Source organism: Pteropus medius, unplaced genomic scaffold, assembly GCF_902729225.1.
Source record: "Pteropus medius unplaced genomic scaffold, Ma_sr-lr_union100, whole genome shotgun sequence".
Classification (NCBI taxonomy): Eukaryota; Metazoa; Chordata; class Mammalia; order Chiroptera; family Pteropodidae; genus Pteropus; species Pteropus medius.
The window spans coordinates 7,924,348-7,948,468 of record NW_024352783.1 but is presented as its reverse complement, the minus strand read 5'-3'; the positions used below and the strand labels follow the sequence as shown (position 1 = coordinate 7,948,468).

At 39.8% G+C, this 24,121-nt stretch overlaps 1 protein-coding gene across 6 annotated transcripts in view; it reads left to right on the top strand.

The window, feature by feature from the left end:
• The window catches only part of SPECC1 (sperm antigen with calponin homology and coiled-coil domains 1), a 189,548-nt gene that overhangs the window by 93,292 nt on the left and 72,135 nt on the right, over nt 1–24,121 (top strand). For 5 of the 6 annotated variants that reach the window (XM_039847476.1, XM_039847477.1, XM_039847480.1 and 2 more), the window contains 4 exons: nt 5,609–7,188; nt 19,977–20,184; nt 23,445–23,518; nt 23,918–24,096. In XM_039847476.1, the coding sequence (XP_039703410.1) occupies nt 5,609–7,188; nt 19,977–20,184; nt 23,445–23,518; nt 23,918–24,096 (2,041 nt within the window). The remainder of the gene's footprint in view (nt 1–5,608; nt 7,189–19,976; nt 20,185–23,444; nt 23,519–23,917; nt 24,097–24,121) is intronic. The other variant, XM_039847481.1, reaches the window with a different exon arrangement.

The window sequence follows — 24,121 nt, the reverse complement described above, 5'->3', positions numbered from 1 at the left end:
AGAGTGAAGTCACGTGTTATAATTTCGTTTTTTTTCTTACGCAGCTGCTTTTTATGATTCTGGTTTTTTCACTATTTTTATTGTATCTTCATTTTTTTTATACTCTTCATCCAATCATGCGTTCTGTCAAGGGAACTTCCCTTAAGAGGCACTTTATCTTCTAGACCCAGTCTGGACTTGTTCTACCGACTTGTAAGATAATGGTATTATATTGAGATTCCCTTGACTGCTTTCCTCGAATAGAGCCTCTGCTTCTTAGATCACTCATCTTCTTCCTCTTTGGTTTACTTCCTTGTTTTACTGGAGCACCTCCTCGAATAACTTCCTCAGAAAGGGTGTTGGCAGTTTAATGTCCTTTAATGTGCTGAGTCTTTCCATGCTTTAAAATGTATTTTCTATTTCTGTGATCGATTTATAGTTAGGTTGGGTATAGAATTCTAGGTTGAAAATCATTTTCCCTCAGAACTTTGAAGGCGTTTTCTTTATTGCCTTTTAGAACTCAATATTTTTAATGAGTGATGATGGTCAGTCTCATTCTCAGTCCATACCCCTTTCCCCAAATTTTAGTCATTCTTGGTGTTCTGAAACTTTAGAAATGATTTATCTATTTCCATGTGGGTCTTTTTCATTTGTTTTGCTTGACATGAATTCTGGAGACTCATGTTCTTCAACTTTGAGGAATTCTCTTGTTTCAGTTCTTTGATAATTTCCTCCATTTTGTTTCCACTGGTCTGTAGTTCTGGAACTTCTGTTAATTGATTGTTTGATCTCTTGGATTGGCCCTCTTGTTTATCTTTTCTGTTTTCGTCTTGTTTTTGTTTTGTTTTACATATTGGGTTTCTTGATTTTACATTCCACCCCTTCTGTTGAATCTTTTAATTTGACAAACATTTAAAATTTTTGAGAGCTTTCTCTTGTATTATCTTTATTCTTTTTTTCATAGCACTCTGGCTTTGTTTTAATGATTGTATATCACCTTGAATCTCAATGAGTGAGACTTTCCTTGAATACCCCATACACATTATTACTCTTCTTCCTCACTTGTCCCTTCCCTGCCATGGCTCTGCACTCCAGGACCTTGGCATATTCTATTCACTCTTAGCTTTCCTTTCTCCCTTTTATCAAGTTTGAGGTATTTGGGGGATAATTCATTTATGCTTATCAAGTAAGTAGTTTTATATTAGACGTTGCTCAGAGGAGAGATCCATATAAGAGTTAATTTGGGAGTCATCAGTATATATGTAGTATTTAAGATCATGGGATTGAGTAGAATCACCAGGAAAATATTTATCATAAGAGAAGAAAAAAGGCCCAGGACTTAGATCTGAAGTATCCTAATATGTAGAGAGTAGAGAGAGGAGGAATAAGAACAAGCAAAGGAGACAGGTGGCTGCTGAGGTATGAAAAAAACTAGGACAGTGTGACATCAGAGACATGTTTCAAAAAGGAAGAAATCGTTCAGCTCTGATGAGAGGATTTAAAATGTCCATTGTATTGGACCACATGGAAGTCATTGATGACCTCAGCAAACAGTGTTTTGGTTGAGTAATGAGAGTGCATAGAGGAGTTAGCGAGAAAGAAGAAATGCAAACCAGTGAACATAACTCTTTGGAGGATTCAGCTGTGGGGGAGGAGAGAGAAATCAGACATTAGCTGGAGGAATATGTGGATTCCAGTTTTGGGTTGGTTTTTTTAATTGAAGAGAATTAAGCTTGTTTAAATGCCAGTCAGAAGGATACAGTGGAAAGGGAATGATATGTCCACAAGTCACAAGTATATTGGGGACACTGAGAATACTGGCTAGAGTTAAATGTGTGTGCTGGAGATCAAAAAAACCCAAAAAGTAGATAAGGTTGGGTATGCTGATTAGAGATTATGTGTGATCTTGAAAGCCAAGGGAAGAAGTTTGACATTGGTGCAGCAGACAAGAAAAAATACAGATTCTTGAACAGAAAAATGAATGACATGTAAGGGATTTGACCCCGAATACCTCTAAGAGTGAGAAAGGCTAAAATCAGGAAGACCTGTGAGAGCATTTCAGGAATTTAGATCTAATATTCTGAGGACCTGGACTACACCCATACCAAAAGGAAAGGAAAAATTATGGAAACATTTCCAAAACAGTACTAGGTTTTAGTGACCAACTGGTTAGTTACAAAAAGAAGGAGGGAAGGAAGTTTTAAATGTGTTTTTAAGATAATGGGGGAACCTAAAAAATGATGGGTCCACTGTCAGACATGAATAAAATGAAAGAAGGAAAGAAGGAACAGATATTCAGTAAAGTTAGCTGCCATTGAAAAGTTGAGAAGGATGAAGGGGGGAAATCAGATTTGACAATAAAGCAATTATTGGAACTTTTGAGAAAAAAATTTATGCAGAGCGATAGTAAAAAATATCCTAGTTTAGATTCTTAGAATGAGCGAGTTCTTTTGTATTTAGGAGGCAAGGCAGCAATTGTGTGGTATGTAAAGATGATGAATTCGCATTTACATCTCCCACCTTTTTTTATATGAATTTGCATTTATATCTTCCACAGAGCAGGCATATTAATCATTGAATAAATGAAAGATTAATAATTTATTTTAGAATGTCATCAATTTCCTTCATCAGTGCATGTTAGACAGAATACCATCCAAAGAACAACCCCAGTAGCAAATTCTTTGGGTAAGATGAGGAAATTAAAAAGGGACTGACAATACTTAATTTTCAGCTCATGAGAATCACTGCTTAAAACAGTCACCTGATTTGTGATTTAAAGGATTGTGCTATTGTTTTGAATGTGCTTTTTCTTCTCTAAAAAGATTTCTTTTTCCCACCCCTTTATCTCTCTATATATTGTTATGTAGGATTTGTCCCTCTGGTTTTTTAAAAATGTATTGCATAAATACAACTGTAAAAAAGAAACAGGAAAATTACAGTACAACCAGCTTAATACCCACCTGTTCTCAATATTATATGTTCCTTGCTAGCATGTGTCTCTGAATACACAGTTTGATGCACCTGTGGTCAACCACGACATGCAATTTTTCATTTGGCCTTTTAAAATGTAACATCAGACATGTTTTTGTAAAGTAAATTCATAAATTACTGTATTAGGTGGAGCTTGCTTCTGTTTTCACTTGTTTCAGTTAGACAGCCACCTCAGTAGGAATAAGTAATGATCTGGTATGAGGATGGGAAGGAGACAGAAGAAGTAGGAGTGCCAGCCGAGCTAGTCCCTGTTCCAGCGGCCCCCTACTTCCCACCATCCCTGCTGGCTGTCACCTTTACCGTGGTGTATTGTTAGGTAGCATGCCCAGTTTCAGGGCTCCAGGATGTATTGTTCAGTCAGCAGTGAGGCTGCCGAACCCACAGTACTTAAAGGAGACTGAGTAGAACCCCACTGACTCTCGCCCACCAGTTCCCATGATGAGGTGTGTCTGGGCAGCAGACTTCGGCACAAATAGGGGAGTGAGCAGCCAAGCCCCAAACCTAGTTTGATCTGATGATGAATTTTAACAACTCTGTAAACTTTACCTCTGCTAATTGCAGTTTTTGAAATGATGTGTACAGATATGGGAAGAACCTTTTAAAATAAAAAACAAACCAAGGACTCTCTTCAAGTGATGAAAACAAATGTAAAAAAAAATACAACTGGATTATGTATTTCATAATCCACAACTGGATATATTTCATAAATGTACTTTGGATTGATGTAAAAAAAATTCCTAGTAGTTTAGATAAGGCTTAAGTAACCCCTAAGTGGGGAGCAAACTAAGAGTTGGCAGCAAAAAGGAGTTAAACTGTAGCTAGAAATGATGACTGGGCTGATCTACTGCCTCATTTGAGTTCTTCCCATCTTCAAAACCAACCAATGATTGAGGAGGAGCCTTAATTTTAGTAGCATTATTAGGAATGGCAAATGTCCTAGATTCTCAGTTTTGCCTGTTCTGACTATAGTTATGGTGAAACACTAGTTATTTTCCAGGTTTCAGTATGGTCCTGGCCAGGATTACTTCACTCTAGAGAACTGGTGTTTCTAAAACATTTCATTGCTCAGTGATTTTAACCTTCATTCTACAAGAATAATTAAATCTTCACTGCATATCTAGTATGATGCAAGCAAGGCATCTGGACATCTGAAAACATTAAATATGTATCATAGTACTTTCGCTTTCCTGTAACTTAATTTGAAAGAATTAATATAAAAACCATAGTTTTTTTTTTCTGTATATTAATAGATATGACAGTTTAGCCTTTATTATGTCAAAGCTTTAAAAGTATTCAACTGTCAGAGACAGCTCTAGATGCTATCATCACCTCAAATTTCAGGATATTTAGATAGGCATTTGCTCATGTCTGAGTAGCAGTCTCGGTGGTGGGTTTAGAGCTACTGTGCCATGTTGGGTTCTGTTTGTCCCTTAGCAGACTGGGGCTGCTGCCAGTCTGTGGCTGCATCCCCTTCCCCCAACCCTTTCTACACTGTAGAGGCCCAGAGATTGGTGACCTCCAACCCAAGGCGCGTATTTGTATAAGTTATAGAAAATCAGCCTTGATTAATTAAATGGTCTTTGAATTTGTAAAACAGATCCAAGTTTTTCATTTATACTTTAATCTCTGAGGTGAGTTTCATTCCTAGAGCATATAGAAAATCAGTGTCTGGCTTTTCACCCCTAGAATTTTTTAATGTTGTCCATAGGAATAGTGTAAATGAAAATAAAAAATATAGCATAGATGAAAAATTAAAAGTAATTATAGTATAGTGGTATAGATGGAAATAAAAATAATTCTTTACATTTCCCATTATAAGTATTCTAAATTCCATATCATTTCCATATCATATAAACCCTTTTAACATTTAAAGCTGTATCATAGATATGCATAATATGCCCTTATCCTGTATGTTCTTGTTTATGGATACGAATGACCACACCATTTCCACTTACGTTAAATCAGTAGGTCATTGGATCAGATCAGTCTCTCCTTAGTATTATGTATGTCTTCTGATTTCTTAATCAATTTTGTGCTCAGTCCAAATATGTTAACGATGAATTTTTAAGTGTTTACTGAGAAATTCACAATGAACTTATATTTTGTCAAAGGGCAGTTTGTTTAGCTGCCAAGGTTATAAGTTCAGATGTATTAAGTTGCAGGTGACAAAACCCAATTCAGGGTGACTTCTGTGAAGGGTATTTATTGGCTTTTGTAATTAGAAGGCCAGCAATCAAATCCACAGTGCTACTGAAAATTTGGTTTTCTTCTTTCTGTTCTCTGTTTCTCACCTTCATCTTGTGATGTGATGGTTGCCAGCCATTCCCAGAGTTACACAATCTCTTACTCATGTCCAGTAATGTTTGAGAAGCTTAGCCAGAAAACCTTTCCTTATGTTTCACTGACCTTAGCTGAGGGGTGTTTCCATGCCTTGAACCAGCAACTATACTGAGTAGCTCAGGCTTGGAGTCAGTTTCTCCCAAAGTATAGGGCTATAGGGGCAGGGACAGAAACTCCAGTCAGAACTGGGAGGAGGAAATGGATGAATGGAGACAGCCACCTTGTTCCCTGTGCCATAAGAGCTGATTCATTTGGGTTTCACTTGCTTTGTTTCATTGGTTTCTACTTCCATCTTTAGGGGCCGTGACAACGACCAAACGAACAGGCATTCCAGCTCCTCGAGAATTTTCAATAACTGTCTCAAGAGAGAGAACTGTGCCACGTGGTCCCTCTAACCCCAGGAAATCGGTGTCCAGTCCAACTTCTTCCAGTACACCCACCCCTACCAAGCACCTGAGGACCACTTCCACAAGACCTAAGCCAGAGAATGAAGGTGGAGAAAAGGCCGTGCTTGAGTCTCAAGTTCGGGAACTTTTGGCAGAAGCCAAAGCAAAAGATAGTGAAATTAACAGACTTCGAAGTGAACTAAAGAAATGCAAGGAGAAAAGGACTCTGAACGCTGAAGGAACCGATGCTTTGGACCCAAAGGTAGATGGAACATCAGTCTCACCAGATAATTCAGAACCATTGATAAGAGCTCTTGAGGAGAAGAACAAGAATTTTCAGAAAGAGCTTGCTGATCTGGAGGAAGAAAACCGGGCCTTGAAGGAGAAACTGACTTATTTTGAGCATTCACCAAATTCAGAAGGGGGAACAAGTCACACTGGTGACAGCAGCTGCCCAACATCCATAACCCAGGGGTCAAGCTTCGGAAGCCCAACTGGAAATCAGTTGTCTGGTGAAATCGATGAGTATAAAAAAAACATACATGAAAATGCATTGCGGACATCAGATTCTTCAAGTAGCGACGTAACCAAAGCTTCTTTGTCACCAGATGCCTCCGATTTTGAGCACATTACAGCAGACACCCCCTCTAGGCCCCTGTCTTCCATGAGCAATCCCTTTAAGAGTTCAAAATGTTCTACCACTGGGAGTTCCCCTAACAATGTGAGTGAATTGTCCTTGGCTTCTCTTACAGAGAAGATACAAAAGATGGAAGAAAATCACCATAGCACAGCAGAAGAACTGCAGGCTACTTTACAAGAATTATCAGACCAGCAACAAATGGTGCAGGAATTGACAGCTGAAAATGAGAAACTGGTGGATGAGAAGACGATTTTGGAAACTTCCTTTCATCAGCATCGAGAGAGGGCAGAGCAGCTAAGTCAAGAAAATGAGAAGTTGATAAATCTCTTACAAGAGCGAGTAAAGAATGAAGAGCCTAGTGCTCAAGAAGGAAAACTCCTAGAGATGGAGCAGAAGTGCGCAGAAATTCTTGAACAGGGCCGCTTCGAAAGAGAGAAGCTGCTCAACATTCAGCAGCAGCTGACCTGCAGCTTACGGAAGGTTGAGGAAGAAAACCAAGGAGCTTTAGAAATGATTAAACGCCTGAAAGAAGAAAATGAAAAACTGAATGGGCTTCTGGAACGGGAGCGGCATAACAATAGTGTGATGGCCAAAACTCTGGAAGAGTGTAAAGTTACCTTGGAAGGGCTAAAGATTGAAAATGGGTCTTTGAAGGCTCATTTGGAGAATGAGAAGCAAAACGCTGTGGAGACCAGTCAAATGGGGCAGACGGCAGAGGGCTGTGAAATTCAAGAAATGTTGAAAGTAGCTCGAGCTGAGAAAGATCAGCTGGAACTGTCATGCACTGAACTCAAACAAGAATTACTGAAGGCACATGGTGAAATTAAACATGTTTCAAGCCTGCTAGCCAAGGTAAGGAGATACCTCTTTAACAGTATTTGCTCACCCTTGTTAACATTTCCCTCCCTGACCTTCAGAGAGAATTCCCTCCCTGAATTCACAGAGCACAGAGAATCTTTTGATTAGTCAATTTCTTTTACTAATCCAGCATTCTAGCTTGAAGATCTGTTAAATCCCAGACAGATTGGGGATACAAAAATGAAACACCCCAATTTCTGACTACAGACAGTTCAAACTGTAGTGGGGATATAATGAATCAAATCGATGAGTATGATGCAGGGGTAAAGAATATCATAGAGGACATCCCAGAGTCTTGTGCTAAAGGGGAATACCTAGAATATAGAATGAAGGAGGATAGTGTAGGAAGACATTTTGAAAGAAGTGGCAATAAGCTGAGTCTTAAAGGGAGGGTGAGAATTATCTAGGTCTATCAGCATGCTTTGGACTGCTAATAGAAAATTAAAATTAGTTTTAATTTTCTCCAAATAATAACATGACCACTGTTTGGGTGTTTTCTTCCAGATATACATGTGTGTATGTGTGTGTTTCCCACAAGTAAAAAAAAAAAAATTTTTAGAATCATTCTGAACATATTGTTAACTTTTTAAATTTTAATATTTTCTGAGCATATTCTCATTATTATTCTTTGAAACAAGATTTTGAAGACTAGGTAGTATTCGATTATATAAATATTTCATATGTACTATACTCGTTGCCCGTTGTTGAACATTTATGTTCTTTTCAAGTCTTTCAATATTGTAAATACATTTTTTTTTATATCTCATTATTTTCTTAGGAAAAATTCTTAGACACTGACTTATTATGTCAGATTATGACCATTTTAAAGACTTTCAATATGTTTAGCCAGATTGTCCTTCAGAAATATTGCAGTTTGTTCCCACCGGCAGATCATGGGAGTGCTCATTTTCCTGAACCCTCGCCAACAGTTGGCATCAAGTTGTTGGATCATGCAAATCTAGTCTTCCTTTTGTCCCCCCTTCCCCCTCTTTTTCACTTGAAAAGATCGTCCCCAACCCAAGATGAAATTGAATGATCACTTCTTTCATTTTTAAAAACAGTCTTTTAATTAGTCTGGAATTTTGTTACAAGATGAAGAGTGCCGATAATTAATTGTATAATATTTTGCCCACTCTCAGAGCAGTACTGGAAAGGTATAGACAAAGTGGCTTCCTATTTCTCATTTCCTCTAAGCTCTGGGTCTGTAATTTAGGGGTTCCTTGGTGAGAGAGGTTGAAAACATCTTCCCACCTTATTTCAGGGGTTGTGACTGTTTTAAGAAACAAATTATGCGATGATCTTCCAGGGATATTTTTTCACCTGCCTTAAGATACTATAATTAGTTTCTACTTGATTCTGGCATTGGGCTGTCTGACAATGATCTGAGTGGTGGGTAGTGGTGGTGGTTTTATCATTGTCTGTGACCTAAATTCACAGTATTTAATTGAAAATTGGAGGCAGTTCCATTGAAGGCACTAGCCAGACACCTTTTGGAAGTGTGGGTTGGTAATCGGAGCTTTACATTAAATTATAATGTCTGTGGAATAAATTCCCCTCCATCACTCTGCTGCAAAATGTTTAATCCCGCAGGAGACCTTCTTGAAGTTCTCCCTCAGTTCCTCATGTTTCTTTGGTATTTTGATTGGTATTACATTAAATATATGTGTCAATGAGAAATAATTTGTTATCTTAAAATAATAGCTTATTTTTTCTGATCATAAAATTGTATATTCATTACAAAAGATTTAGAGAATATAGAAAAGCATAATAAATAAATGCTACCTTTAATCTCCCTCCTTGGAGAAAAACACTGCTGACATTTTTCTATGTATGTCTTTTCAGACATTTTCCCAGTTTATGCATATTTGGGCATGCGTACAAACTGGTATCTACGTACTTACAATATTTAATCTTCCTATTAAGAAGATTGAAGTATGTCACTCCACATTTTATGAATGTAAAACCAGTTGGATTAGCTTATTAATTCTACCGTTGATCTATTTCTGATTAATTTGCTTCTAATTTATCTTTATCAATTCTTCCATCCTGCTTTTTGTACATTTTCTTGGTTTCTTAGTTTCTTGAGTAAAAGTCTTTAAGTTTGTCCTTTGTTGATAATGAAAGCATTTAAAGGTGTGAATCTGCCCTTTATTATGGCTTTTGCTAAGGAAGACAATACAATCTAGAATTTTCTGGAGTATACTAAGTCTGATTTGGAGAAGAAGGAAAGCATTTGCATGCTTTGTAGAGTTCAAGGTACAATGTGTTTTAAATCAAGTTGTTAATTATATTATTCATGTATTCTATATCTTTAGTATTTCTCGCTGATTAGAATTATCAAATATGTGACAGTAGGATGGAAAAGGTTATAGCTAGTGTTTCGAGGTAAGAGTGAGATAAAAGGTGTGAGGCATGATGTCACATAGAGTTTCTTTTACATGTACCAAGAACTTAGGTCTGTGCTTTTGTGTTGTCTTAGTGTATAGGGATGTTGATCTGTAGCTGCAGTGAAGTTATGACTTGTACTAATCTTCCTGCCCTTTTCTATTACCATAGAAAAAGTAAAACCCAGACCTCCTAGGCAGACGAACAGTGTTTTGTAGCCCCACTGCAGCACATCAACTAATCCAGCAAGCAGCAACTGTGAATTGAAATGATAGGCGGAAGGGACTCATGCCCAAAGGAAACAGAAGTCTTGTAGCACAAAACTGTAATGAAGTATATAAAGTGCTGGACTAGGAGATGGAAAGCCTGGGTCCTTCACACTTCGCTAATGGTTAATTTTGTGGCCTCGGGCAGGCCCCTTTCCATTGTACAGTGTTGAATAGAAGTGTGGTGAATCTCCTGGCCTTGTTCCTTATTTAAAGGGAGCACTTTAAACATTTCTTCGGTAAGGATGTTTGTGGTGGGCATTTGCTGCCTACCTTTTATTGAATTATGCAAGTATTTTGCTAAGAAGTATTTTTGTTTGCTTGTTTTTTGTTTTTTTTTTTAAGAATGTAGATTGGATTTTTCTACATCTCCTGTAGATCTTATGCATCTATAAGATCTATACATCTATAAGACCTATACTGTAGATTTTGGACATCTATGGTCTTGTAGTTTTATGTCATAATTATGATTTTTCTCCTTTAAGTTGTTAGTGAGGCGAATTACAATAACAAATTTTCTAATGTAGTCTAGTGTTAAATTATCTTTGCATTCTTGGGGTAAACTCAGGTTCTTCAGTTCTCAATAGTTTCACTTGACATTTTTGTGTAGAACTTTCAGTTATAACCACCTTAAGCAGATGTCAAAGTGACTGGCCTATTAATCACCAAGCAAAGTGCTTGGTGATGAACAACTTTTACCCTTGAGCTCTGCATTCATCCACTCTAATTTTTGGAAGAAGGTGAATATTATGAGAAAAGAACAAAATAACCTATTTACAAAGAGGAAAGAAAGGCAATACCAAACCATCCCATGATCTAAGAGATTTAGTAAATCTATATGTTTCCAGTTTAGGTAAGTTACTCAAGTGACTCAGATACTGTTAGCAGAGCCTCTGAAAAGCCTAAAAATGTGCCTTTTTTTGGTGGGGTGGGGCATGGGTCGGTCTGTTCCTCATACAGTAAATGAAAAATTGGTAGGATGTTTACAGTAATTGTGTGAATGTTTTGTAGGCTTTTTTTCTCCTCTCATTGCTTTGTCTTCAGCTATTAGGTAGTATCTCCATTATTTTCAGCTTCCCTGATACCCACCATGTACATTTTGCCGGCAGTTTAATGAGTGATTGATTATATAACATATCTCTGTACAACCTTGAAGAAGGGTCTAATTACACAGAATCCTGGTCTCAACCTCTTGTAAACCACACATGTACCTGCCCTAGTCAGCAAGCAGCCTGTAGTTGCATGAGATTATTGCTTTTTCCAGAAAAAAAACAAATGTAAACTCAGGTTTACATTTTTTTGACTTTCAAGTTTTCAGTCATTTGGGATCTTGATTTCAAGTTAGAGAATCTTTATAAGGCTTGAAACCTAGAAGTTTTAAAAGAAAATACTGATTTTTTTCTCACTTGAAGTTGAAAGCTTACAGGTGATCTACCCTTAGAAATTGAGTTCTTTAAACAGAAATTCAGGTGTCTTTTCCAAAAGAGTAAGGAAATTATAAAGAAACACTTGCCATGAGTGGTCAGGGAAAACTAGAGGTGAGATGATCACTGTGTGACCCAATTGGTCACCAGACAAAATTCAGGTGGCTACCAGCCACAAACAGCAAAACAGTATTTGAGAGAAAGATGTCGCAAGTAGATGATCCCATACCTGACTACAAAACAGGACTTTTTAAAGGACTGTGGAGATCTTGGAACCTGGCTTAAATGGTAGGTGGTCCATGAGAATACCCAGGTGATGCTTTGGACTGTAAGAAACAGGAACCCCTAGTGTTGGTGGCCTAAGCCAATGATGTTCACTTTGCTTATGTAATTGGAAGTCAGGCGGTGGGCAGTTGGTCACTGTGGTCCAAGAGCTACATGATGTCAAAGCTCTGAGCTGGCAGCTCTGTGGTTTCCTCAGCCTTCCTGCCAAAAATGCAGGGGAACCAACCATCTTCAGCATCTCGTCCCTACAGTTCTGGCAGGCAAAAGGCTTGGCAGGTCCCCGGGCACCTCAGTCCTATCAGGAGAACATTTTTTCCCAGGAGCACCCCCAGCAGCTTTCCCTTTGTATGTGGTCAGAACTGGGTCACACATCCTCTCCCATCCCACCCTTCTGGAAATCACAAGATTACATCCTGACTCGAACAAAATCGGGATTCTTCTTAAGAAGAAAAGGGAGAATGGCTTTTGGCTAGAGAAGAGCACTGATTGCCGAGCCTCCAGTAGGACTCCCTCCACATGTTCACTCTTCCCCACTCCTGTTCATTCTCCACGAGGTGCTCACAGGCATCTCCTAAATGTGTAACGCCTTCGACAGTTTCTCATTGCACCAAACACTCAACCTGATACACGAAGCTCTGTGGCTGCCTTCTGCGTACATCTCCAGCCTCGGTCCCACCACAGCCCTCCCTGCCCAGGCCCAGCCAGGCCAAACTCTTGCCCTGACTCAGATCAGGTGAAGGAGGTGAGGGCTCTCTCTGCCAAAAGTACTCATGCCTCTCTGACCCCCTCCCCATTTTTTACTTGCCTAGTCCTGCCTTAAACTTTAGGTCTCATCTGCAGTGTCATTTCCTCACATAGGCCTTCAGGTCTGTGGGATCATTGTCTGATTGTCTCGTGGACTCAGCAGCCTCTCACATCTCATTCAGCTCAGATCACTTGTGTGAAAGCCCCTTGCCCATCCCCGGCACCTCAGAGGAGCTCAGAAGTACCAGTGAATCTCTTTTGTAGAGATGAGGGGAACTTAAGGATCACTTTCCCGTGATCCATGGACTGGATACTCTTGGGAGAGTTGGTTAAGATTGAGTTGTTTAAGCTGAAAACATGGAAATTTCAATGATCTTCAGTTCAGGCAATTTCTCCCATTCTCTCCAATATCTTTGGCTGACAACAATATTTCAGCTGTCTTGGTGAAACAGAACCCTGTGACTTCATGCTGGGAAGCAGGCATGTAAGAAACTTGTAACAGAGCCTGTTTTCCTGTTCTCCCCTAGAAGTCTAGAGGAGGCACAGGAGGCAGCTGGCCAGGAGGGGGTGGGGCGGGGGGAGCACGTGCAGGCTCCGCCTGGAAACCTTCAAGGTGGGCTGTTGCCTCAGGAAATATGTCACAGGCCCTGGCCTTGTGTAGAGCCTGAAGCCTGCTGTGTGCCAGGAGCTGAAACTTAGGAAGAACCAACGATAAAGCCAGAATGCCCATTCATCCCTCGTTAGGTCAGATATGACAGTCATATGGTCCAGAACACATAGCACTCATGTGTTGGCATGACTGTTGGATCTCCCCCCTGTAGGGCTGTGCTCTTAAAACCATGTGAGGAGGGGTGGGAGCTTAACCTGATGGTTGGATAAAGCAAGATCTGATGTTTGAGTAAGGGTGGTCTTGCCAGTGGGACCAGAACCACAGAATCTGTACTCCATTCCCTGGGCTTTTGTGTAATTCACAAAAGCGGGGCATTGCTTCTCCCGTGAATGCAGTGTTACCTCTCCCTTTCTGGGTTTCCCTGGCTGACCCCCTTTTACTTCTGAGGAACCTATTTTTCTCTTTAGACATGTTAATACCTTTTGTGAAGTTAGACCTGAGCACCATTCTTTCTTTAATTTGACCTTGTCTCTGAGCCTGAATTCTCCTCAGCATTTGTCTCTCCTGGGCAAGATCTTGGGAAGCACTTTGGTGAGCTAGAGAGTTCCAGGAACTAGAGAGTTCCCCAAATAAAATACAAATTTTTACCCTTTTTGAGTTTTTCATAACCTTTTTTCTTTTTCCATAACAGAAGTATAAACTAAACTAGCATATTCTCCTCTCTCTTGTCATAACTGCATTGCAAAAGAAAAACAGTGCGAATTTAGGCCAGAATGAATGAAACGTGGCTGTCCACGTTTTGAAGAGTTTTGAAGTTGCCAATTTAGATGTAAAAACAAACACAGCAAAAGTAACACACTTTCCTACTCATGGTAAAGTTACTCAAGCAATCATTCCAAGTTTGTTTGCTTTTGTACTATGTATAATTTTAACATAATTTATAATTTTAACTTCTACATCTTAGATATTCAGTAAATACTTGAATGAACAGTGAATGAATGAATGTCAGAGAAACTTGCAAAAGAATTAGAAAAGAGGCTGCTGTAATTATATCAGTATGGTAAAAAATAAAGTTTATCGTCATATTTTAGTAACAGCTAATATTTTAGTGCTTTATATGTGCTAGTCACTCTTAGAACCTTTACATCATTTAGTCTCATTTAATCATCATAGTTTTATGCTGTTGATACTGTCATTATCTAATTTTTTTCAGTTAAGGAAACTGAGGCAGAGAATGATTAAGTTATTAGGCTAATTAATTAATTAATTAATTAAGACCAGGATTCAAAGTTGGGTCTGACCTCAGAATTCTTATTCTTAATCACTGACTTACACTGCTTCCTGGTTACATGAAAATAAAGGAGGGATAGGAAGACATTTCAAGTGGACCTAAGGACTCTAACACACTGTTGTCTTAAGGCCAAAACAAAGCCTTTTGTTTTTGAAGAAAGCACCCTTTCACAGTGAAAACCTGAGTCATCAAGACTCCTCCTTTTGTTTGATTTATAACCTGAACCTGAGGGGAGTAGGAGTTGACCTGATGAGTTGGTGGGGGCTGTGGGAATGTTGCAAGAAGAGAACAACAAGTTCTCAGGCCAGAAAGGTGGGCGGTCAGGAAAGCTTCGCAAGTGGTTTTTCACTGCTGGAGTGCACAGCGTGCCTACCTGAAGTGGGGCAACAGGAGACCACGACCAGCCAGCAGTGTTCATTTCATCCTCAAGTGAGAGTGACAGTGGGGGTCTCTGAAGACACTTTTTTAAAAAAATTGTAGCTTTATTGAGATATAATTCACATAAAATGTACAAGTCAGTGGTCTTTAGTATATGCAGAGTTGTGTAGCCGTCACCAGTTAATTTTTGAACATTTTTACCACTCCGTAAAACAGACTCGTCACTGCCCAGTATCCCCTCTCTCTCAGTCCTGGCAACCACTAATCTACTTTCTGTCCCTATGGGTTTGCCTATTCTGGACATCTCATCAAATTGAATCATGTAATATGTGGGCCTTTAGTGTCCGGAGTCTTTCACTTAGCATAATGTTTTTGAGGTTCATCCGTGTGGTAGCATGAATCGGTAATTCATTTCTATTTATAGCTGATTAATATTCCATTGTGTGAATATACTACATTTTGTTCATCAATTGATGAACACTTGGATTATTTCTACTTTTTGGTTATTATGAATAATGTTGCTGTGAACTGGTGTGCAGATTTTTGTGTGAATGTGTGTTTTCGTGTCTCTTGGTTATATGCCCAGGAGTAGAATTGCTGGGTCATATAGTAATTGTATATTTAACTCTTTGAAGAACTGCCAAACTGTTTTTCAAAGTGGCCACACCATTTTACATTCGCACCAGCCGTGTATGAGGGTCCCACAGTATCTCCACATCCTTCCCAATACTTATTTTCCATTTTTGAAAAATTATTATTATAGCCATCTTAGCAGATGTGACATGATATCTCATTGTAGTTTTGATTTGCGTTTCTCCAATGACTAACGGTGTTAAGCATTTTTTTGTGTACTTATTGGCCATTTGTATATCTTTGGAGAAATATCTATTTAGATCTTTTGCCCGTTTTTAAAATTGTGTTGTGTTAGCATCGTTAAGTTTTAGGAGATCTTTTTATACACTATATACATATATACACACACATATGTATATACTATATATATGTATATACACACACATATATACATACATACATACACACATATATATTTTATCAGATACATGATTTGCAAACATTTTCTTCATTTCTTTGGATTATCTTTTCACTGAATTGATAGTGTCCTTTGAGGCACAATATTTTTAATTTCGATGAAGTCTAATTTACCTTTTTTTTTTCTTTTATCTTGGTCACTTATGGTTTGGGTCTGAAAAAAAATTAAATGGGCATTATAGGATCACATTTGCAGTTAAAGATTACTTTGATCATAGGTGAGAAAGAATGAAGGACTGAACAGGGGGTAGTTGGGAAGATAAGGGCTGGGGAAAAAAACATTTAGAAGGTAGGCTCAGTGGGGTTTGGTGACCTGATTTGGGGGTGTGCAGGAAAGAGGGGGTTCACTTCACTTGCAGTTCTCTAGCTTGTGTGGCAGATATGTGGTTGTGCTATTTACTAGCGAGGGAGCATAGAACTTGGAGCAAGATTGAGGAGGAACAGTTGTTAACAACTGGATGTGCAAATAATGGAGCCAGAAAGGATGTCCAGGGCTGCAAGCTAGGCTGCCCTCAGAACCTGCTGATTAGCTACACAGGCCAAAAGTGCCTCCAGGCCCAGGAGCCACTCCTCTTCTTGTTCCTGAGGTCTCCTTCTGCCTCTCTGGTATCTTTCGAAGCAGTAAAAATATGTATAACCAGGAAGTTCTCCTGCTAATGCATTTTACATTTGCTGAGGTTTGCAAAGAGTCTCAACCTCGTTAGAGGAGGGCACACTACTGAGGACGGGTAGGTAGGATTCTTCTTTTTACCATTCTCTGCCCTTGAAGGTCATCTAGTGGTCAAACCATCATGACCATTTGTTCAGTTCCCCTGGAAGAGAGTCCAGATTTATCTGTGATACCACTGTGGCCAGTACAGAAATGCTCTATAATATCTGCCATGGGTGGGACTATATCCCAGCCGTCCAGGACTGAAGCACCCCTTCTCCCAGCTGTGGGGGCTGATGGCTACAGACTGCCTACCTGGAGGCCTTCTCCAGGGCTTGCCCTCTTCGAGCAGGGCTGCCTTACCCAAGGGGTGCCCCTTCCCCAGGATAGCTGCACCCAGTGCAGTTTGGGTCAGGGGAGGCCCAGGCCCTCACTTCAATATGGAGCAGCTCTGAAGGGCATCTAGGTGCAGTGTTCCCTTGCTGTGACTGCCTTGCAGTTCCCCTTCTCTGCCCAGTCTGGTTTCCTTCACTCTCCTGCAGAGTGCTCCTCAATAAACTTATATGCACATCCCCATCTCAGTGTCTGTTTCCTTGGGAACTAGACCTGTGATAATGCCTTTTCCTCAATTTCAGTGTCTGACCAGCCCGAGGAAAGGTTGCGTGTGACATTTGCTAAGACTTTAGGCCAGTCTGTCTCAGAGCTGCCCTGCCTGTCCTTGCATCCTAAGGTCCTAGAAGGTACATGGTAAGGCTGAGTCCTGCAGGAGAGTCCTGAGTGATCTGTGCTGCCGTGTGCCTTTGGTGGTTGTCGGAGCTCCAAGGACCATCTCTAACTGCCCCATCTCCAAGGAAGACTAGTGCTCCCAGGAACTTCATTTGAATCTATTTGCAACTCAATTCCACACACCCCATTTCTAGAGAATTTTTTTTTTTAAGATGAGAGGTGCTTGGAATGTATGAAAGTGGTTTCCTTTTTTTAAAGAGAAACGTTAGAAATCTCGTTACTCGGCGTCTGATAGTGCAGTTTTTGAACTGGAGAAGCTAGAAGCAGAAGTCGAACTGGCCAGCAGAAAGGTTGGTGAAGCGGAAGGTACTCGGAACTTTTAACAGTCATCAAAGTACAGGGAGTTGGTCTTAACCTACTTGATAAATTGCATTGCTCTTTTCAAATGATTTAATCTCCCTCTCTCCATTTGTTAATTTGTAAAATGAATATAAAAATACCTGCCTGTTATTTACCTAGCAAGCTCCTGTGAGAAGTTGTGAAGCTACTTAAGGGTTTGTTTTTCTCTTTTTTAAATAAAAGATCTTTCTGGAATATTATTACTAAGCTTGAGAGAATTATTCCAAAATCAAGAAGGAAGGATGACGTGTGTAATTTGAAACAATATACTGATTTATAGGTTTACCAAGCCCAACAGTCTGCAGCACACATTGAGGCGGTCCCCACCCCACCTCCATGCTCACCATTTGGTTCTTGAGATCATGATGAGCCAAAATGTTGGATGTAAAGGGCGGTGGGAGCCTCTGAGAGGCCAGCAGCCCTAGCTACACGCAGAGACCCTTCTCAGGGCGTTCAACCTTTTGGTTATCTCTTATGTCCTCTGGTTTTACTTCTGACCCACAGTAGTACCAGCCAAGTAATGTGTATGTTTCTAGACACCAGGCTGAGCATGCCTCAGTCTGAAAGTTAATGATACGGAGCCAGGCAGCTTTGCAGAAAGCCTGTGTCTGACTCAGGATGCAAGATTCAGAAACTGCCTTCTGTTGCTGCTTTTCAAATGCTGTCAAACATCAGTCTTCTAGACAGATATGCCCCTTTTCTCCTTAAAAATCATCCGTTTATTAGAATAACTATCAGATATAAGACTTTTGGTCTTTTCCATGTGTTGTAATTTTCTTAGACCCGTATTATATTATTATCTAATATTGTATACGATAAGACATAAGACAGTTATGAGAGAAATAATAACTTTTATTAAGTGCTTACCATGTGCGAGGCCTGTGATAAGCTCTTTAAGTGCATTATTACATTTAATTGTTCAGGTGAGGAAACCAGGGTAGAGAGATTAAGGAATACAGGGCTTGGTTTGGTAGAATTAGGATTTAAACTGGCAGTCTGTCTCCATGTGTGCATCCTTAGCCATTTTGGTGTACCACAGCAGCTTTCAAACATATGACCACAACTTACATTGACATATTTTATATGGCAATACAGAACCACATACCTTTCTAACTGAAACATAGGTTTCACAGAACATTGCTCATCCTCAGCGTAGGCAGTGTCCTCCGGTTCTTTTCCCATGCCGGCTCTCCTTTACTCCTTCCCTCCTTCTCTTCCTTCCTTCTTTTTTTATTTTTTTTATCACAACCTCCCAGTTGAAAAACAGTGCAATACTGCCTTCCACTGTTCATTCATCAGATATTCATTGGAGCCTCCTGTGTGTCTGACACTGCATAGGCACCAGGGATACAAAAGTGAAGAGAGTAGACAGGGTCCCTGTCCTCATAGAGTGTGCAGCCAGAAGGTTTTACACATGGAAAAAAATATATATTGTGTATGGAACCCCCTCCAAATCTAAGAAGAAATTATTAGATACCAAGCTTACATTATCTGGTAAATATACAACTATTTAGTAACATTAATTAAAGGACTATAGAAGAGAGGCATAGTTCATAATAAATAATTAGTATATTCAGACACTAGAATGTCATGCAGCATTTAAAGTAATGACCTAGAGCAATGTATAGCAATATGGATACCTCTCATACACACAAAAACGCGTTACAAAAGCATAATAAGCATAGTATTATACAGTACAGAAACATCTTATAATACAATGCAGTATAAAACAGTATTGCAAAAGCATAATACAGTTTGTCATCTGTGTAAAAAATTTTATATATAAAAAGCATTCACAGAATGAGCACACCAATTTTAGTGTAATATATATTACCATCTAGGTTGGGAGGGAAGTTGAGGCTTTAACAAATTTTATAAAGTAAAAAGATTTAGCAAATATGAAGAATTTAACCACTGTTAAGTCTGTGGGTTCATGGTTATCACTTTTGGTGCTTTTCTGTGTATTTTAAATGTTTAATGATTAAAAATGAAAAAGGTAAAATGAGTTTCCATGCTGTGCCACTTTTCTGTCTTGTGCATGCATGTTTCTATATTCTATGCCTTCAACTGGTATTCTCTATCACATTAATGTTGTATTCCTTTAAGGAAACCTTGTAACCACAAGTTCTGTCTGTATGGCTAAAAAGATTTGGGAGTTTATAGGGGATGGAAGGTCTCGGGGGCGTCGTTCCTTGTTTGCCAGCAGAGGGCGCTGTTACACAGCGGATGTGAGGTTAGGCCGCTACATCCAGGCTGCTCGCCAGCTCTCCTGGTGCAATACCTGAGTCTCCCAGTGTGAAGTGCTGTTCCACCTAAGTGCGGGAAAGAAGTGTATTTAAATATGTGCAGCCTTCCCTATGCTGGTAGGAGGGGGCACAGAATCCACTCACTTGTCCATTTACATATATCATATTTCTCTGAATATGGTTATTTCTGAGGCTAACAATACAGAAATGATGTCCGGTATGACATATGCCAAGAACTTCCTTTGCCGTTGAGTAGATAAGCCTGATAGTGATATGTGGTAAATTTTTTACTGTTAAATTGACCAGAGAACCTTCCTTTTATTCTCTAGGTGGAAAAGGATTATTCTTACTTGAAGGAGATATGTGATCGTCAGGCAGAACAGCTGAGCAGAACCAGCCTAAAATTGCAAGAGAAAGCATCAGAGAGTGATGCGGAGATTAAAGACATGAAGGAAACCATATTTGAATTGGAAGATCAGGTGGAACAACATCGAGCTGTCAAGTTACATAATAATCAACTCATCAATGAGCTGGAAAGTAAGTAAAATCAAGCCCTGGTGAAATGTGGATCAGGAGTGAGTAGAACACGAAAAAAACCAGTAGTAGTGGGTGACAGTGGGAGAGTATATAAGAACGTTTATGGAAAGTCTTTTTTTTTTTTTTTTTTTGAGTGTTCTAGAATCTCCTAGGAAAAATGGCAATTAAGAAAGACAGAATAATTAATCTCTTAAACTAAGTTTAAAACCAGGTCATGTAGAAGAAAAGGTTGTTGAACATGAGTCAGCAATGTAGGGTGATTATAAAAAAGAGCAAACACATTTTGGAATGTTATGTATACTGTGTGTGAGCCACATTGCTGACTACTCTCATCAAGTATTGACAAGGTGTCATATGTTGGATCTGATGGATGAAAAGATGGGCGACAGATGGTCAGACTGATTGGAACAATGTGTGCTCATGGTGTCAGGGAGACAACAATTCCAGCATGTGTGCCATTGATGGTAGGATATCAAATAACTTATAAAGTTGGCCACTTTGTTACTGAAGAGGCACCAATATATGGCTTATTTATTAATTCATTGTTTGCTTTGAATAGGGTAAGACATTTTTAAACGAGATTAAACATTGCCTGCTTTGTCCAAGTAAATCTTATCGTATGATCACATCTAATGTGTTTGCTTTTGTAGCAAAAGAATTAATGCACAGAGCTTTTAGTGACACTAACCATTGCTAAAAATAGCATAGCCAGTTGCCTGAAAAGTTCCCCAATATGCACAGTTCATCCTGATTATTCATGGAATCCATATTTGCGAATTCACCTGCTTGCCTAAATTTATTTGTAACCTCAGTACTCTCCACTTTTTCAGTCATTAGTGAACACATACAGAGTGATAAAAAATTTGAGTGTCCCAAGATGCATTCCCAGTTCAGGTTGAACTCAGGGACACTCCGATATCTTGTTTCATCTCCCATACTATAAACAAGTGTCACCTTCCCAGTTTATTTAGTGCCATGTTTTTTGCATTTTGTGCTTTTTTGTTGGCGATTTCACTGTTTAAAATGGCCCCCGAGTGTAGTCTGGTCCTAAAATGCTGGTTAGTGTCTCTAAGCACAAAAAAGCTATGATGTGCCTCGTAGAGAAATATGTGTATTAGATAAGCTTTGTTCACGCGTGAGTTAGTGGTATTGGCTGTGAGTTCAGTGTTAACATGTCAGCAGAGTTCACTGAATTGTTCAGTGTTAGCTAAAACTTCCAGAGAAGGGAGAGGAAATTCACCAATCTGTATGTGAGACTTTCTCCAGGAAGTACTGGGTGACAAAGCTGTGTGAAATATATAGAAAAGCAGCTAAATTTGTGGCTTCATGCAATAAAAGCTGATGGGGTGGGGGGGAGTAGTAGACAGCACTGTTGTGAAGCCAAAAACCAAAGAAATTTACAGTCACATTTTCTAGGGTCAGGAAAGCGTTGGACCCTTCTCAGCTAGTGCTGGCTAGCCCACGTGGTTCAGAAGGTCACATACTAGTGAGAAAAGTTAAAAACTTGCAGGTGAGGCAGGTAAGGCACATCAGGAAGCTACAGGAGAATTCGTAAAATACCTGTTGACTGTTAGGCAGGAAAAGGGTTGCATGGGCGGGCAGGTTTCCAGCACTGATGGGATAGGCTTTTTAACAAGGGTGCTGGCAAACAAGCCTCTATAACACAAATAGTATTTTGTTTGATGAAAATGTTGTGACCAGAAGCTCACAGAACCTAACCCTGAATTTCCCATAGGAAAAATAGTTTAATATTCTCTAATTCAGTGTGCATGACAACTTTATGTAACTAATACAAACAGTAAGAATCGACTGTGTATTCTTCACCTTGATAGTTGGTAGTGCCAGGGTTCCATTCTTCATTAGACGTGGTGGAATTATAGAACAGTGGCATTCAATGTCAGTGTCGTTTAGAGTGTTCTCAGTAGTCTAGCTTGAGAATACAACAAAAAACTAGCTGCCATAGTCAGTGCACATTTACAAACACAGCACCATACTTGAAAAGTGTAAAGGCAAAGAAGAGAAGTCCAGTTTTGTTTTGTTTTGTTTTGTTTTGTTTTTCTTTTAGTGATATACTGCTTTTGAGAATTTGGTTGTGTTGTCCCCCAAACCCTTAAAAGTCAGCACAGACACACCAAGAAAGAAGCCTGTAACTAAAAGTCCAGAGTAGGTGTCAAGCCCAGTCCCTGTGGTTGTAGCATAACATACCTAAAACTGAAAATAACACAGACCATGTATCTTTTAAGAAGCTTTTTAACTTCGTCAGGGATGTTAAGGTATTAAGATGTATTTTCACTAGGCGGCCCAGGGACACACAAATCCAGACTTAAACAATCACTCCTCCCCATAAGGTCATTGAAATAGAAAAATAAAATGTTAGAGAGTTTTCTCATTCTGTAGCATTGACCCCAAACAAATTCTCAGGCCCCACATGCTGAATTAGAACTACTGGGGTAGGACCTGACCCTGTGGGGTTTTATTTTTTTAAGCTCCTCTGATAATTCTGATTCATATCCATAATAAACAACTACTGATCTGAAATGGATCATGAGGAAGCATTGAAGAATTTTAACTAGATAATGGGCGTGATCAGATTTAAATTTAAATCACTCTGATAGCAACATGGACAGAATTGGAGGCAGAGTGTGAGGGACTAAAGATGATCATAATTAGGAAGAGGCAGTCAAGTCACCCGTGAGCTGTTAAAGCGCACACACCCATATCCTGTCTGCCCTTGGAGAGTCTGATTCTGTGGATCAGAGTCTATGCTTTTGAAGTCACTTGGGAACAAGTGCTTCTGAGGTTTAACTGTGATTAAGAACTGTAACTCTAGAAATGGGCCTAAAAGTCACAATAGTAATAACTAGTCATATCCTCTGTTACATAGAAGCCTTCTACCTCACAGCAGTAAAAGGACATTCAGGATGATGTATGCAAATATGAGGGAAGCCAAGAGTAAGTGTAGTAAGTGTGAGTGACTCTTTAGATCCCTTCCCATAGTGCTACATGGTTGTACAGCCTGTCATCTGAGGGTGTAACCTAACAAAACACCACCGGTTTTCTAATTCATCTCATTTTCTGTCTTGGGAGAACCTTCTGCTTCTGGCTCCCGGTTTTCAGGGTGCCAAGAATGAAATCTGTAGTAGAATGGGTGGATTTTAAAGCCTATTGCCAAATCTGGATCTGATCCTTTGCTACCTAGCTTGCCTTCTCCCAAGAGTCTCGCAGCTCTTCCAACTCCTGTCTGACTTGTTTATTTCTAGGCAACGTGATGAAGCTAGAGGAACAGAAATCAGACCTGGAAAGACAGTTAAAGACTCTGACTAAGCAGATAAAGGTGAGATGCAGTTACAGCAGGGGTTGGGGACCATCTCCATCATTTTCCTAAAAGTATCTCCCTCTTAGGTTTGGAAACCTTTGAAAAATTACCCTGATTACTCTCTCTAGCCTATTTTCTCATAGTACATTTCCATGGCAGGGGCCCCGGAACAAATTAGTATTGGCAGGAAGTAAAATTAAAGCAGCCATTCAGTTTCAAGATGGAGAACTCTGATAACATGAAGGTGTAATTCCCACCTGTGCCTTTTTCCAGTAGTGAGCTACCATTAAAGCAGTGCCTCACTAAGTACCGCCCAGCCAGTCATTCTCAATGATTGGAACAGGGGACCCTGGAGCCCCCTGTCTGGGTGCCAGCCCTGGTAGCATCTGACTCAGGTGTGGACTCTGGCATTTTCAGGAGGAGACCGAGGAGTGGAGGCGGTTCCAGGCGGACCTGCAGACTGCTGTGGTGGTGGCCAACGACATCAAATGTGAGGCCCAGCAGGAGCTGCGCACTGTGAAGAGGAGGCTGCTGGAGGAAGAGGAGAAGAACGCCAGGCTGCAGAAAGAGCTGGGGGACTTGCAGGGCCACAGCAGGTGGGTCACAAGCACAGCCGCGCCT